An 18,122-nucleotide genomic window follows, 5' to 3' on the forward strand; every position below is an offset into this window, starting at 1 on the left:
AAAGAGGAGGACGACATCACAGACCAGTGAAGGAGAGGGATGTTGATTTCTTTGTTTGAGCCAAATTTGAATGTGCATGTAGTACTCTTTAAGACTGGACTCCTCAGTCTCAGTCTTTGTCTCTCTTTTGTCTCACCTACTGATTTTGAGGACACGCGACTATTTTCTGTGTCAAAGAGCTGAGACACGGAAGTCTGTATTAGATCAAATTGTTAGGAATAAACCATCTGTGAGTAACTTGCTGGGTTTTTTGGTCATGCCCCTCACAACAAACATGCCAATTGTTAGGTTGCAACGTTGCGCAATAAGGTAAATATTTATAGTTTATAGTGTTTACAATTAAAAGGTAACTGTTCATGCTAATATTAACTTTGAATATTTTAGCCTAACAATACATAAAATAAGCAAACGTTTTCTATTTTCTTTAGTAATTACACAATCAATCCCGTTATTTATACAGTGAGACCTCAACTTACAAACACCTTATCTTACAAACTTTTCGTCTTACAAACGTCAAATTTATGAAAATTAAACCTTATAATAAGCAATATTTTCATAATACACACCCACCACGGCTGGCGGAGTGATCTTCGGCGGAAGCACACGACCGAACAGCACCAGAGGTTAAGTTACCAACAGTCCTTATGGAAGGTGACTCTCCTTCCATAAGCCATCAACGGCCATCAAAAAAGGAAATAAAACTTTATTTTACAGCACAGTTTCTTTCTTTAATTACAGTCCTATTATTATCCACTTTAAATTAAGATGTAAAAAAAAAGAGAATATGTTTGTGTAGATAAGATCAAACCCATAGACGTAATTGAGAACGAGATAGAAACAAACTCACCACACCGAACTGGACAGCACAGTGAGCAGCTTGGCAAAACCGTCACTCCGGTGCTGAAATGCTACACGTTTTCAAAAACCACATCTACATTTTTTAAATTCATTTCCGAATCAATACTTGCTTTAGTTCAGGGGTCGGGAACCTATGGCTCGCGAGCCATATATGGCTCTTTTGATGATTGCATATGGCTCGCCGATAAATATTACATATTATAATACATATTGTAGGCTGCAGTTGGCGGAAAGCGCCATTTTGATTGGAGGACACTGACCTAGAATGGCAGAAAGCGCCATGTTGATTGGATGATAGCGGCCGCCATGTTGATTGGATGATAGTGGCCGTCATGTTGAAACAGGTAAACGCCCAACTAGTGCACTTCAGCGTGAAAGCACCGGAGCATTAGAGGAGAGAAAATGTTCTGATTCTAATTTGCAATGAAACAATACCATCGATGAAACAGTCGAATGTCAGTGACATTTTAACAAGCCCCATGTTAACGTAGTAGATTGCAGATAGCAAGTGTGGAAGCTTATGAGCCGTGTGCAGGCTAGATAACAGTAACTTCGCCTCTGGACCGGCAAATTGAATTTCATCCCGATCGTTTTCCTGGATTTTTACCAAACACGAGGAACGGAAAACCATCCATGTTAACAGTGAGTACTATCACAAAGTTATTTTAAATAATACATTCTGATATTTTGTTGAAAAGTGGCCGCGCGTGCGCGCGTGTGTGCGCGCGCACGCGAGCGTTTGTATGTGCGCGCGCGCGTGCGTGTGGCTCTCGTTGAAAAACATTTCTAAATATTTTACTTTTATGGCTCTCTTAGTCAAAAAAGTTCCCGACCCCTGCTTTAGTTGAACGCATACAAAATAGCCATGACGACGGTCGAGCAAATTCCGCCATGTCGACACTTTCTACATCCAGTTGCCTCAAGGATGTGAAGTAATCCACAGCGCTCCCTTGTGGACAGGATGCTTCACAACACCGTGTGGCGGTTTTTTTTTCGTGTCACTTTTTATGACTTCGTTTTTCACGTTTTTTCCATTATCGTGGCCAATTTCATTCATTGTTAAACCATTACAAAAAATGTAGACCACTTTATGAGCCTCGCTGTTCAATTGAGATCGATATACTTGTTGAATTTAGGTTTCAGTGTGAACATTGAATGGTTTGAAAAGACAAAATATTTTAAATAGAACTTTAATCGTAAAAAAAGATCCAATAACAATCAACCCTTCCCAAAAAGACATACACAATTGACAAGGGGTTTTGAAAATAAATTTAGAAAAATACATGAAATTAACGAATGGTAAAATGTGTCATATTTCATCAAGAAAAAAATAATTTATGTGTATTTCTATTGCATTAAGATGAAATATATTTTCGTATATTATATTAAATTACATATCAGCTTGTGCAAACATGCCTTTGCTATTACAAGAATACATATATATTTTAAAATCTGTACTTGGTGGACAAATAAACAAACAAACAAATAAAAATAAATAAATAAATAAACACGGCCACACGCAGTTTAACAATGACCATTTATTCACTCACCAGAAAGGCATTAAAACGTGTGACAGAGTGCTGGAGGGGCTGGCTGGAAAGTTTAAATAACGCATGAGGAGTACAAACATGTATGCATGTGTGTATGTCAGCTTGAACCATCGGTGGGGGTCAAAGCTCGGCCACTTTGAATTTGTTTTCCATGTACAAAATTCATAAAAAAATATGTAAACGCACAATGACGCGCGTTGCGATTCACCAACATGCTTTCTGTGTGCATGTGTAAAACTAGGAAAAAACAAACACCCTCCTCTACAAAATAAAATGGAACGGAAAGGGCTTTATACAAGCGTCACATGTTGGGAAAATACTATCAAAATAAAATCAAATTGAAAGAAACACACACACAAAGACACACACCCTGAAACAATGATGAACTTTCTCTTTTACCCTTGCCCTTCCCCCTCCCACTAAAATGTTTTAAAGCTCTCATCTTTATATTTGCACAGGAAGTCCATTCTTCTGAGTCCAATGTTGTCTTCTCAAAACAAAAAAAAGACGTCTCATCAGCTGGTGCACGTGTGCATTTTTGGAGTGTGCACGTGGATGCGTAAAGACGGATGACAAGATTTTTTTTTTGTGCTGATTTTTCCATGTTGCACCAGCTTGGTTCTCTTCTCCAAGAGTCTCTGCAATGTCAAAATTCAAGTGGGAATGAGAGTGAGGATGCTGAAAGTGTGTGTGTGTGTTGTGGGAACATAGTGACACTCAAGCATGAAAGCGCTGGAGAACCTTGTGAAGAGGAGAAGAGTGTTGCATCAGTTTTTTTTCTTCTCTTGTCGGGAGGCGTTATGTTCAAGTCTCCCCTTCCCTCAAAGCCCGTCTGCTTTTTATGTCCATAAAATGAATTCCCCATCCAAAGAACGTCAAGTCCGCTCACACAAATGAAGAGAATCCCGTGACGGGTGTGCGCGAGCCGGGCGGATTGGTGTTGGGGTTGGCGTGGGTCAGCGCCGGCTGTCCCGTAGGGGTGTAGACGCCACCGGCATTGTGTTGGGTGACTACGGTCTGGTAGTACGGCTCCGAGTCAGCGGCGGCGGCGCACTCTTCGTAGCTGAAAGGCGAACCGAGCGGTTTGAGGCCTTTGGGTTGCCGTTTCCACGAGTTGTAGTAGGTGGGGTCGCTCATGTAGTGGTTGACGAAAGAGTGCTTGGGCTGCTCGTCCTCGTAGTCGCTGTCCGTCATCTGGATGAACACAGGGTGGAAAGAGGCAACGTTGGTAATCCTTCGAGGGACATGGGTTACGGCGGTGGGCGGCTTATCGTGTTATCAGGTGGCAATGTGCGTGAAATGGGTCAAATTGCATTTCAATCGTCTCTTAGGTAATACGCACATTGAAAGAGCACATGTTTCGTTAGCTAGAAGCTACACTGATCAAAATTACCCTACAAAATGCTAGCTGGAAGCTACACTGATCCAAATTACAAAAATAATGTTAGCTGGAAGCTACAATGATCAAAATTACACCCAAAAAATGTTAGCTGGAAGCTTCACTGATCAAAATTACACCCAGATATGTTGGCTGGAAGCTACATTGATCAAAATTACACCCCAAAAATGTTAGCTGGAAGCTTCACTGATCAAAATTACACCCAGATATGTTAGCTGGAAGCTACACTAATCAAAATTACACCCCAAAATGTTATCTGGAAGCTACACAGATCAAAATTTCCCCAAAAATGTTAGCTGGAAGCTACACTGATCAAAATTACCAAAACAAATGTTAACTTGAAGCTACACTGATCAAAATTACCAAAACAAATGTTAGCTGGAAGCTACACTGATCAAAATGTCAAAAATAATGTTAACTGGAAGCTACACTGATCACAATTCAAAAATAAAAAGTTAGCTGGAAGCTTCACTGATTAAAATTACACACAGATATGTGAGCTGGAAGCTACACTGATCAAAATTACACCCAAAAATGTAAGCTGGATGCTTCACTGATCAAAATTACCCCCAAAAAATGTTAGCTAGAAGCTACACAGATCAAGATTACCCAAAAAAATGTTAGCTAGAAGCTACACTGATCAAAATTACCAAAACAAATGTTAACTTGAAGCTACACTAATCAAAATTACAAAAATAATGTTAGCTGGAAGCTACACTGATAACAATTCAAAAATAAAAAGTTAGCTGGAAGCTTCACTGATTAAAATTACATCCAGATATGTTAGCTGGAAGCTACATTGATCAAAATTGCCCCCCAAAAATGTTAGCTGGAAGCTACACAGATCAAGATTACCCCAAAAAATGTTAGCTGGACGCTACACTGATCACAATTACAAAAAAAACAAAAAACAAACAGTGCCACAATGAATGAAGTGATTCAAGACATTTTTTTTCAACTAAGCTTTTGAAATACGGGAAATTGTTTGCTGGAACACATTTACTGAAAATTTGGGAGCGAGGTGGAGTAAATTCCAAAACGTGCTAATTGTTGATTATCGCCGGTATAAATTGCCTCTCAAGCGACTGGCGATCGATCTGGTTTGGTTGTTTCTCTCTCCTCCCTAAGTGCGCTTCGATGGAAACGTAAACATGAGCTACTACCTCTGACTCAGAAACTTCGGTGGGTTTCTCAGTGAGCGTGGTGCTCTCCGTCAGAACCGCTCCGTTGTAGTTATTGCAGATCTCCTCATCCGAGTAGTGAAGACCACCTGGACTCGGTCTGGGAGGTGACCTAAGAACCACAATGTGACAAGCTTGGCATTGAGCTACCCGAAGAAGGTGCGTGTTAACGCATGTGATTGAGTTCGACGTGGTACCTGGTCCCGTTCTTTTTCAGGAAGGTGTTTTTGGTATTCGTGAGCGCTCTGCTGTTAAGTTCTAATGTGGTGAAACCTCCGTTGTCCAGAGTGACCGACTCCTCCACCGAAGACATGTGTTTGCCTGAAGGACGACAAAAGGGAGCACAACCTTTCAATAAAACGTAGCATCCAGGCTAATTATATTCACCCCGCACTATGTTTGCTTCGCGCACTAACTTTACGTGGGTTTAAACTACTTGTGTGTTATTTGAAGGAAACTAGTTAACTACCGTATTTTCCGTTGTATGTGGTTCATTTTTTTTCAAAAGACGGCCTAGCGCCTTATAATCCGCTTTATATGTAAAGTCATATTGAGCCACAACAGGTCTCGCAACTACTGTTGGCAGTCACCGACTCCATTTTCCCCTGTACAAGTAACAGTACGCGGTGCATGCTGGAATATATAAAAACTGCATTTTATTTCGGTGTCTTAAAATTATTTCCCCCGGTAGAATTTTTGAGTGATTTCACCATATGTCTGTGTAGGCTCTCAGTCGTACAGGAGTGGGCCATTGATGAAAAGGGTTCTTCGGCCCTCATCTGTACTTCTTTGGAGGTGTCGGACGTTTCGCTCCTCATCCGAAGAGCTTCGTCAGCGAAGTAAAATTGTGCTGGTAACTCTACATGTAGTGCCAGACCTCTGCTCTGATAGGTCCCTGCTCTAAGGGCTCTGGAGCAGTGGACTACTCCCTGAAGGTAATCTGATTGCTTTTTTTGGGCTGTCTGATTACCGCTAATGTTCTGTGCCTTGCCCTAATTGCCCCATTAGCTCTGGTATCACCTCATTAGCATGAATAAGCCTACGTGTTATCGACCTAAGGGTCTGTTGTAAGGACGGTCTAAATTAACGGTACATTAGGTATATATATATATATATATACAGGGCTAGAGTTACCAGCGCAGGGCTAGAGTTACCAGCACAACTTTAGTTCGCCGACGAAGCTCTTCGGATGAGGAGCAAAACGTCCGACACCTTCAAAGAAATACCGATGACAACGGAAGAAATATTTTCATCGACAACTTCGCCATCATTTTCATTTTTGGCACAATGATTAGAAATGGAAAAAAATGCTTGTTTTTGTATTTAGTGTCTCAACAAAAACAAAATTCATTTATTTCTTTCTCAACACGTTAAGGCCAAATTATTCCAGTAAAATTCCTGCCTTATTTGTTCATAAACTGAAAAGTTCGTAAGCCAAGGAGTTCGTAAACCGAGGTATCACTGTATATGGAACAAGTTTGGAAATACACCATTCATTCATTGGGGGTGCACCCAATAGTGTGGAAAATACAGTATTTATACAATATATAGCCTCCTTCAAATTTGATCTGAGAACACATGTCGTGTTGCTGCAATCTGTCACATATTTTTGGGGGGTATAAGAAACAGATAAGAGAGAAAGGGTGGGTAGTTTTTGTGTCAAATGAATCTATTCACAGAAAACTGCATTCCACAAACTACCCTCTAACTACTTTATGTCACATTTGCAAATAGGCAATAGGAAACTGTGAAGCCAGAAGCAATGATAATAAGGCTTTAACTTCAGGCATTTAATTAGGCAGTGATAATAATGTACTGTACACCTCCCGAGGATTCACCCTCAAGTCGACTTGCCAGTTTTCTTTTTATTAGAGAAACAAATATAGTACTCTGGTTCAAATACTTTTCAGCCTTAATTAAAAAGCAGTTTCTGCCTGAAGCATTATTCAGAGTCGCTCACAAAGAATATATATATATATATATATATATATGTACCGGTATGTATAAGTATGTGTGTAGGTATACATATATACTTTTTTTAATGATTTCTTCTATTTTTATAGTGACGTGATTACTTGAAATTCGTCCTTCTGCGCGAGTGGGAGCAATGACGACCTTGTTTCGCTCTCTGTGTTGGGCTGCTCCGGGCAGTGTGAGTTGAAGTGTAACTTTTTAGAAGCGTGCAACCAAATTAGTTTTTATAGTTTTATTTTATTTTTTTTTATTCAATGAAAGTTTGTCACCAGTGACGTGCTGGTAATGAGTTGGTAGAAGCTGTCAAACTGTCTTGACTGGAGAGTCAAACTTGTTGAAGTGAAGACGTGAGCAGCGGTGGGACGTGACAAATACAAAGCTTAGATTTTTCAGGTATATGCATTGCACGTGAATCTTTTTTTTGAAGCTTCACAACACATGAATAAATGTATAATAGTGCCTTGACTTACAAGCAAACGAACGAAAGCATTTTTTTGCGGTGGAGTGGGGTAGTTTTTTTGCTTTGATTTGCAAGCAAAAATTCAGGCACTAAATATTTACCTCAAACTTTACAGAAGCAGACATTTGCTATTGAACAATTCATTTACTCATTCACTGCCAGGCTTGTGCAAAAATGAGTCCACTCCAGTGCCAGGGTTTTTGTGATTGTCACTGAAATCCAGGACCCACAGAATGTTGAGTTTTACGATGACAGTAAACATTCAATGCAGCGTAATAAACCTAAGACTATCTTCTTTCATCAGAAAAAAAGAGTTCATTCCTAAATGATATGGGTCTGGGGTTATATGAGCTTGAAATGGGGGCAGCTGTCCAAAATACAATGCAATACATACATATTGCTTTAACTGCAGCTGAAGTTGTAACAAAGCACTAACGTGGAAAAAAGGGAAATGGTGCCCCCTCGTGGAAGGAAAAACATTGCCAGAGGTCTGACCAGCGCTTTATTGGTAGTCCCAGCAAGAAACACAAAAACCCGAACAAATTCGGGAATGGCGCTCCACGTCATATTTTCAATTCCCGAATACATTCGGGATCAATCAATCAATCAATCAATCAATCAATCAATCAATCAATCAATCAATCAATCAATCAATCAATCAATCAATCGATCGGTCGATTGATCGACCGATCAATCAATCAATCAATCAATCAATCAATCAATCAATCAATCAATCAATCAATCAATCAATCAATCGATCATTCAATCAAAAATCAATCAACCAATCAATCAATCGCTATATCAATCAACCACTCAATCATTCAATAATTCAATCAAAAATCAATCAATCAATCAATCAATCAATCAATCAGTAATTCAATCAAAAATCAATCAATCAATCAATCAATCAATCAATCAATCAATCAATCAATCGACCGACCAATCAACCAATCACTCAATCAATCAACCAATCACTCAATCAATCAATCAACCAATCAATCTATCGCTCTATCAATCAACCACTCAACCACTCAACCATTCAATCAATCAATCAATCAATCAATCAATCAATCAATCAATCAATCAATCAATCAATCAATCAATCAATCAATCAATCAATCAATCAATCGACCAATCGACCAATCAATCAATCAATAAAAAAGGCATCAAGCGGTGGTTGATTTGAAAGGCGCTTAAAAATGAAATGTATTATTATTGATAGGGTACTGTAAAAGTACTTTGTCTTTGAGCAACGTGTGCTCACTTCATGCTAACGCGCAATATCAACAAAACTGTTGTCGCGGGTCGTTGCGTTTCAACATTTTGAAGCGTGACATATTTGAACTCCCAACGATGTAATCAACACATAACCAAAAGTAATTGGGAGTTTCTGAAAGGCGCTTAAAAATGAAATGTATTATTATTATATAACAGTACTCACATGCACATATTCTTTATCCTCAGTGAAAAACGATTTTTAATGTATTTCTTCATTTTGAAATAAGTACAGATCATTCTCCCACTTGTAGTTCAAAATGATGTTACCTGTGCCACAGGCCTTGTACTTGCTGCCGTGTCCATGCAGCAGCAGGGTGAAGACCAGAATGAGAATGAGGATGAGGCCCACCAGCGCCATGACCAGCAGAAACCACCACTCCTCGTAGAATGGACGCTCGGACAAGGCTGGAGGCGCAAAAAAAAAGAGACGGTTGGTATTGACTGCAATGACGTTGTACCATTTATTGACCTTTATATTGATTTTTATGATTGTGTGTACCAGCGAGTGCCGCAGAGGGCGTGCTGGGGTGTCCGAAGCCAAAACGGTTGACGGCGATGACTCGGAATTCGTAGCTGATGCCGGGTCGCAGGCGCTCCAGCGGCACAGACACGGATCTCGTGCTTGGAGACAGCAGTCGGATGAACGAGTCCCACATGCCCTCGTCTAGCGAGAGACACGGCGAAGGATGTCGTGTCAACAACAACAGCAAAAAAAGTCATAAACTGTCAGTCATTCATTGAACTATTATTTATTTATTATTTATTTGTGCATTTATTTATGTGTGCTTTTATGTAATATTTGTTTATTTGTGCATTTATGTATTATTTATTTATATGGGTATTTGTAGTAATAATAATAATAATAGTAATGATAATAATAATCATCATCATCATCATCATAATATTAACAATAATAAATCACATTTTAGGCGCCTTGCAAAGCTCTCAAGGACACTTTACAGTCACAGACAAGCATAGATTGGATTGGATACAATAATAAATAAAATACAATTATAAATAGAATACAACAAATAAAATACAATTTCATATATATAAACAAGAGATGGAGCTCCACAGAAAATGCAATTTTAAATAGGTGGGTTTTGAGATGGGCTTTGAAGGTGGGAAGAGAATCGATGTTACAAATGTTGGGAGGAAGTGAGTTCAAGAGTTTGGGGGCAGAGCAGCTGAAAGCCCTGTCCTCCATCGTGCTGAGACGGGCAGAGGGGTTTATTAATTGTTGTATTTATGTATTATTTAGGCATATATATATATATATATATATATATATATATATATATATATATATATATATATATATATATATATATATATATATATATATATATATATATAAATATATATATATATATATATATATACAGTAAAGTCTCGTTATATCGATATTCAAGGGAGTCCGTGAAAAATATCGATATAACCGGGACTATCGATATATCCGATATCGATATAACGAGACTTTACTGTATATATATATATATATATATATATATATATATATATATATATATATATATATATATATATATATATATATATATATGTGTGTGTGTATTTATTTATTTATTTATTTATTTATTTTTGGTATATGTATTGTCTATATATTGACTTATTTATTCATTATATCTATATATATTTATTTGTTTGTTTGTTTATGTATTAAGAAAACGACTGTCATATTTCTGAAAAAAACTTGATGAGGATGAGAAAAACTTTCTGCAATCTGTCAGATCTGACTCGATGAAAATTGCGATCCCCACTTGGATCAAAACTTCATTTAATTCTTCTGATACGACGACTTTATTCTCAGAAAATGACAACTTGTACATGAATAAGATGTAATGGAAGTTGAAGTGAATCTGGTGTTTGACATTTCTCGGATCATAACCTTGACCTGTAATTTCTAAATATTGTCTGTTTTTGCCAACTTTTGCAACTGTGAAAAACGGAGAAACGTGCATCTTGCGTCGATCAATCCATAGACGTCTACAATTTATACAAGATTGGCCAGCGCTTTTGTGTGCAGCACAAGAGCTGTAAATGTAATGATGTTGATTCACTTTACAATTCCACTCGGGATCCCCATAATGGTCTGGAATTTACCACCTCCATTGAATCATTTGCCACCGATGATCACGCTTTGTGAAAGATCAACTCATTACGAGCTAGTGGGTGAGCCGATTAACTCGGCGGGCGTCAACCACTTGGGGAGCTGTTAAAAAAGAGCAAAAGGTCAGCGTGTCACCTGACGGACGAGACTCGATCACGTAGCCGCTGATGGGCGCCGCCCCGCTGTCGCCTTCCGCCCAGTGGATTGTGAGAGCGGAGGATGCCTTGGTGATGGAGATCTCCGTGGGCGACCCTGGTGCGCCTGCATGGTTCATTGCAGACACGCACAAATGCATTGGATTCCTGTTTTCACTTTTAATCGTATTTTTTGGAGGGGGCAGGGGGTGGGTGGGCAATTACCGAATTTTCCGCACTAAAAGCATTCGATTTTGTCAATGCGCCTCATAATCCGACGCGCCTTATATATGGATGAATATTCTTATTTCTTGGATATCGTCCTTTAACTCATTCACTGCCATTCCCGAATGTATTCGGGAATTTAAAAGCATGACGTGGAGCGCCATTCCCAAATTTGTTCGGGTTTTGGTTTTCTTGCTGATAAAGCGCTGGTCAGAATACTGGCAAAGTTTTTCCCTCCCACGAGGGGGCAGCATTTGCCTTTTGTACAGCCATCCCCACTTGCACCTCATAATACTCCAGACCCATATAATTTAGGAATTAACTAATTGTTAAAGCTTCAGCTGTTGTTAAAGCGCTATATAAAACATTATGTATGTATTGTATTTTGTACAGCTGCCCCCATTTTAAGCTCAGATAACTCCAGACCCATATAACTTAGGAATTAACCCTTTTTTTGCTAATGAAAGAAGAGAGTCTAAGGTTGCTTACGTTGCATTCAATGTTTATTTAGTTCTTAAACTCAATATTCTGTGGGTCCTGCAATTGGAGTGAAAATGACAAAAACCCTGGCACTGGAGTGGACACATTTTCACATATTCTGGCAGTGAATGAGTTAAATCTTTCGTGAAGCGCTGTGTTACAATTGAAAGAGTGGTGAAAGACTGTATTGTATTGTATTGTATTGTATTCCCTTAAGCTCCATCTCGTGGATGCATAATGGAACCGCAGCCACTTTTGTAGCTTCTATCCAGTTTTTCCCTATTTGCAGGCCTCACGTAGGCCCAGTCTGCCCGTCACCGGCGACAGTTAATCGGCATTGAGAATGTCCTAATTTTCCTGACGGCAACGAATGAGTTCCGGTTGGATGTGAAACATATTATTTTCACTCCAAAAAAAGCTTGCTTCTTTCGCATGCAGATGCCACATGTTAAAGTTGGTTCGAGTAACGCACCAAAAATATTTGCCAAGCGCCAAAATAAAGTCAAAGTTAGCTCCGTGTCTTTTTCTTCTTCAAGACGCATTTTTGAGAGAAAAAATCTGTGCGACAAAAATATGGTAATTACTTCAAAATAACATCGATGAAAAGGTTTCTTCAGCCGTCATCTGTACTTCTTTGAACGTGTCGGACGTTTCGCTTCTTATCCAAGAGGCTTTGTCAGCGAACTAAAATTTGCTGGTAGCTCTGGCCCTATATATATATATCCCTACTGTCCAGAGGTGGCGGTCCAGACCTCTGCTATGATAGGTCCCTGCTTAAGGTTGGGGTGAGCAGGGGACCATTTCCTGCTTCTATTGTTCTGACTGATTATGGTATACGACCGGCATGATTTCACCAAAATAACAGTAACTACTAAATATAATTTGAAATATTTGATTATTCAGTCAAAAATATCATGATAACAATGGCTCAAGCTAACCTTGGACCGGCTCTGCGGTAAGGTTTGCACTCATCGGGGGTCCATAGCTGACGGTGAGCGCTTGCACCCTGAACAAGTACGTGGCTCCTTTCAGCAGATCCCGAACCTTCAGCCAACGCTGCCAGCTGCCTTTCACGTCCACCGTCACTACTTTGCTGACACCTGCGGACATGGCGGAAAGTCATATTTGTGTTTTTGTCGCATTTATGCGTTCCCGACATGCATGCATGCATGCGTGTACCTTGCACCGGAGCGGTGGGCTGGTAGACGACCCGGTAGCCCTCCAGCAGGCCATGCGCCTGCATGGTTCATTGCAGACACGCACAAATGCATTGGATTCCTGTTTTCACTTTTAATCGTATTTTTTGGAGGGGGCAGGGGGTGGGTGGGCAATTACCGAATTTTCCGCACTAAAAGCATTCGATTTTGTCAATGCGCCTCATAATCCGACGCGCCTTATATATGGATGAATATTCTTATTTCTTGGATATCGTCCTTTAACTCATTCACTGCCATTCCCGAATGTATTCGGGAATTTAAAAGCATGACGTGGAGCGCCATTCCCAAATTTGTTCGGGTTTTGGTTTTCTTGCTGATAAAGCGCTGGTCAGAATACTGGCAAAGTTTTTCCCTCCCACGAGGGGGCAGCATTTGCCTTTTGTACAGCCATCCCCACTTGCACCTCATAATACTCCAGACCCATATAATTTAGGAATTAACTAATTGTTAAAGCTTCAGCTGTTGTTAAAGCGCTATATAAAACATTATGTATGTATTGTATTTTGTACAGCTGCCCCCATTTTAAGCTCAGATAACTCCAGACCCATATAACTTAGGAATTAACCCTTTTTTTGCTAATGAAAGAAGAGAGTCTAAGGTTGCTTACGTTGCATTCAATGTTTATTTAGTTCTTAAACTCAATATTTTGTGGGTCCTGCAATTGGAGTGAAAATGACAAAAACCCTGGCACTGGAGTGGAGACATTTTCACATATTCTGGCAGTGACTGAGTTAAATCTTTCGTGAAGCGCTGTGTTACAATTGAAAGAGTGGTGAAAGACTGTATTGTATTGTATTGTATTGTATTGTATTGTATTGTATTGTATTGTATTGTATTCCCTTAAGCTCCATCTCGTGGATGCATAATGGAACCGCAGCCACTTTTGTAGCTTCTATCCAGTTTTTCCCTATTTGCAGGCCTCACGTAGGCCCAGTCTGCACGTCACCGGCGACAGTTAATCGGCATTGAGAACGTCCTAATTTTCCTGACGGCAACGAACGAGTTCCGGTTGGATGTGAAACATATTATTTTCACTCCAAAAAAACCTTGCTTCTTTCGCATGCAGATGCCACATGTTAAAGTTGGTTCGAGTAACGCACCAAAAATATTTGCCAAGCGCCAAAATAAAGTCAAAGTTAGCTCCGTGTCTTTTTCTTCTTCAAGACGCATTTTTGAGAGAAAAAATCTGTGCGACAAAAATATGGTAATTACTTCAAAATAACATCGATGAAAAGGTTTCTTCAGCCGTCATGTGTACTTCTTTGAAGGTGTCGGACATTTCGCTTCTTATCCAAGAGGCTTTGTAAGCAAACAAAAATTTGCTGGTAGCTCTGGCCCTATATATATATCCCTACTGTCCAGAGGTGGCGGTCCAGACCTCTGCTATGATAGGTCCCTGCTTAAGGTTGGGTTTGAAAAGGGGACCATTTCCTGCTTCTACTGTTCTGACTGATTAAGGTATACGACTGGCATGATTTCACCAAAATAACAGTAACTACTAAATATAATTTGAAATATTTGATTATTCAGTCAAAAATATCATGATAACAATGGCTCAAGCTAACCTTGGACCGGCTCTGCGGTAAGGTTTGCACTCATCGGGGGTCCATAGCTGACGGTGAGCGCTTGCACCCTGAACAAGTACGTGGCTCCTTTCAGCAGATCCCGAACCTTCAGCCAACGCTGCCAGCTGCCTTTCACGTCCACCGTCACTACTTTGCTGACACCTGCGGACATGGCGGAAAGTCATATTTGTGTTTTTGTCGCATTTATGCGTTCCCGACATGCATGCATGCATGCGTGTACCTTGCACCGGAGCGGTGGGCTGGTAGACGACCCGGTAGCCCTCCAGCAGGCCATTGGGAGCAAAAGGAGCCCCCCAGGAGACGTTGACACTTCCTCCCGTCACCTCGGAGAAAGAGAGGTAGCTTGGCTGGCTGGGGGCTAAAAATGACATGGTAGCAAAAATAGCGGACATGTTCAATTGGGGAGGTGTGACGTTTTCGTGGCAGTCATTTTCTTTGCGTACCCGACTGGAGGGTCTGTGCACCGCGGGGGTCGCTGGGGGGTCCTTCCCCGGCCGTGTTGAAGGCGGTGAGAGTGACCAAATAAGGCGTGTAGTTGCTCAGGTTGCTCAGGTGCATGCGGGTATCGGGGACCAAAATCACCTTCACCTTCTCCGTCTGGTTCTGTTTGTTCTTCTGCCAGTAGTGCACCTGCCACATGAGAGGACCTTTTGACTCACTTTTGACTTACTTTCAGGTTGTCCAAGGTGGTCCCTCTTTAACTCATTTACTGACAAACGATGTGCAAAAATGTGTCCACTCCAGTGCCAGGGTTTTTGTCATTTTTTGTCAAATTGCAGGACCCACAGAATATTGAGTTGTAGGACTACATAAACATTCAATGCATCGTAAGAAACCTTTAACTCTCTTCTTTCATCAGAAAAAAAGAGTTAATTCCTAAGTTATCTGGGTCTGAGAGAAAATGACAAAAACCCTGGCACTGGAGCAGACACATTTTTGCACATCCTCTGGCAGTGAATGAGTTTTTTTTTTGTTGTTACATGGCCATATGAGTCCAATTTTAGACTTTCTCATGTCAAGTGTGTTTTTTTGTGTGCAGAAAACATGCGGGGTAGCACGAAGGCCTTAGTTCAATAATTTTCTATGTCATTGTTGTCCAACTCGTGGCGCAGGGGCCAGATCTGGCCCATCGGGTCATTATTTGTGGCTCGTAAAAGCGTCACGAAGCCAAAGAGTTAATTTGTTAAAACCTGTACTGAACTGTCAAATTGTCGAGCCATAAATACGGTTCAGTTATTGCACTAATTTTGTTTCCCTGTTTAAACCCGCTCGGACAAGAATTGAAAAAAAACCATTTTATTGTATTTGTTGTGTGCAAGTAAAATAATTCTGTAATTTCACTGTCATAGCGGCCTCCCAAGGGAAGGCGTGACAGCAAATTGCCCCGGGACTAAAATGAATTTGATGCTCCTGCTGATCCTGAGTACATAGATATGATATGTATCACAATTAGAAGGTACAAATGTAAAAGTATCTTGTCATTAAAATAACATCTTGACTTCATTTGGTGCACCCATCGCTAACTCATACTGGCCGTTCCGAGTCCGGACTCCCAAATATAAAGATACGTTGGACGTGTGATATCATTGACAGCGATAATGACTTTTGCTGGTAATGAAGACAGAAAGGTTATTTTAGGCGCAAATGAACCAATCTCTGCAATGATGGAAGACCATATACTTCAATCAATTTTCATGCATCGGATGTCTGAAAATGGACGGAGTTGGTGATTTGTTTTTTTTAAGCTTTCGTTTGGTCAAACAATCAGTGTGACCTCACCGTTGTACATTGGTTCAAAATGATTTGCGATCAGGTCGGTCGAGATGCAGTGATTCAAAGATAATATATCGCCGCACGGTTCATGAGCAATAAGTCGTATAAGCGTGCTCAAAGAGGCGGCAACTAACCCGTAAAACTGCAAGTGCAACTTAATTCCACTGATCCACTTTAGCAAACGGCCAACAAACAACGGCGGATCACCGGCGCACCGTGAAATAAATGAAGGCGCTAAGCGGCGGCAAATAAAGGCTCGACATTGGAACGTCGTGATTCAACAACAGTGCCAGTTGAGCCTCGTGCAATATAAATGAATTCACAAAAAAGGGAGGGGAGGATGAAAAAGAAGTGCTTCTATTCATGAGAGCTTTACTTTTAGCGAGGGTTGTGTTAATTAAAAATCAAATAAAATAAAAAAACAACCCCCCCAAAATAAATAAATAAATAAATAAATAAATACAGAATAATAGCACTGTATCTCAAACGTAAAAACAAGTAAATACGAGGCGATGTAAAGAAATCACCTAGGTTGTAACTAAGCCCAAAATCATTTTTAATGTATGTATGTATGTATGTATGTATGTATGTATGTATGTATGTATGTATGTATGTATGTATGTATGTATGTATGTATGTATGTATTTATTTAGTAAAATATTAATTTATTTGATCATCTGTTTATTTATTCATCTAGTTATTTATGTGTTTATTTGTTTGTTTATTTATTCAAGTATTTATTTATTTATTCATGTATTTATTTTTTATTTTACTCATTTATTTATTTATTTCTCTGTTTATTGATGTATTATTTTTATCTGTTTATTCATTCATTTGTTTACCAATCTGCTTATGTATTAATTTATCGATTTATTTATGTGTTTATTGTTTGTTTGTTTATTTATTTGTGTATTTGTATATTTATCATTTTATTTAGTTATCTATTTATTTATTTATGTTTATTTATCTAGTTATTTATGTGTTTATTTGTTGGTTATTTATTCATGTATTTATTCATGTATTTAGTTATTTATTTTACTTATTTATTTATATATTTATCTATTGTGATGTCACGAGAGGCCGGGTTCTGGAGGGCAAATACATCCCCCTAAGATGGCTTCACCCGGAGAGAGTTTTGGCCCCATCTGGTGGCACGAAGCCAAAGAGTTAATTTGTTAAAACCTGTACTGAACTGTCAAATTGTCGAGCCATAAATACGGTTCAGTTATTGCACTAATTTTGTTTCCCTGTTTAAACCCGCTCGGACAAGAATTGAAAAAAAACCATTTTATTGTATTTGTTGTGTGCAAGTAAAATAATTCTGTAATTTCACTGTCATAGCGGCCTCCCAAGGGAAGCCGTGACAGCAAATTGCCCCGGGACTAAAATGAATTTGATGCTCCTGCTGATCCTGAGTACGTAGATATGATATGTATCACAATTAGAAGGTACAAATGTAAAAGTATCTTGTCATTAAAATAACATCTTGACTTCATTTGGTGCACCCATCGCTAACTCATACTGGCCGTTCCGAGTCAGGACTCCCAAATATAAAGATATGTTGGACGTGTGATATCATTGACAGCGATAATGACTTTTGCTGGTAATGAAGACAGAACGGCTATTTTAGGCGCAAATGAACCAATCTCTGCAATGATGGAAGACCATATACTTCAATCAATTTTCACGCATCGTATGTCTGAAAATGAACGGAGTTGGTGATTTTTTTTTTAAGCTTTCGTTTGGTCAAACAATCCGTGTGACCTCACCGTTGTACATTGGTTCAAAATGATTTGCGATCAGGTCGGTCGAGATGCAGTGATTCAAAGATAATATATCGCCGCACGGTTCATGAGCAATAAGTCGTCTAAGCGTGCTC

The 18,122-nt window shown here is 39.5% G+C and overlaps 1 protein-coding gene across 1 annotated transcript in view; it reads right to left on the reverse strand.

The window, feature by feature from the left end:
- Positions 1 to 2,388: 2,388 nt before the first annotated feature.
- sdk1b (sidekick cell adhesion molecule 1b) overlaps positions 2,389 to 18,122 on the reverse strand; it is a 326,663-nt gene continuing 310,929 nt past the window's right edge. Inside the window, exons 38-46 of the mRNA XM_089005907.1 lie at positions 14,914 to 15,100; positions 14,691 to 14,828; positions 14,450 to 14,611; positions 10,964 to 11,089; positions 9,200 to 9,364; positions 8,968 to 9,105; positions 5,186 to 5,309; positions 4,971 to 5,100; positions 2,389 to 3,602 (exon numbers count right to left, since the gene is read on the reverse strand). Of these exons, the coding sequence (XP_088862033.1) occupies positions 3,294 to 3,602; positions 4,971 to 5,100; positions 5,186 to 5,309; positions 8,968 to 9,105; positions 9,200 to 9,364; positions 10,964 to 11,089; positions 14,450 to 14,611; positions 14,691 to 14,828; positions 14,914 to 15,100 (1,479 nt within the window). The 3' untranslated portion in view covers positions 2,389 to 3,293. The remainder of the gene's footprint in view (positions 3,603 to 4,970; positions 5,101 to 5,185; positions 5,310 to 8,967; positions 9,106 to 9,199; positions 9,365 to 10,963; positions 11,090 to 14,449; positions 14,612 to 14,690; positions 14,829 to 14,913; positions 15,101 to 18,122) is intronic.

Source organism: Hippocampus bargibanti, linkage group LG10 (assembly GCF_051943395.1).
Source record: "Hippocampus bargibanti isolate YZ-2025 linkage group LG10, ASM5194339v1, whole genome shotgun sequence".
Lineage (NCBI taxonomy): Eukaryota > Metazoa > Chordata > Actinopteri > Syngnathiformes > Syngnathidae > Hippocampus > Hippocampus bargibanti.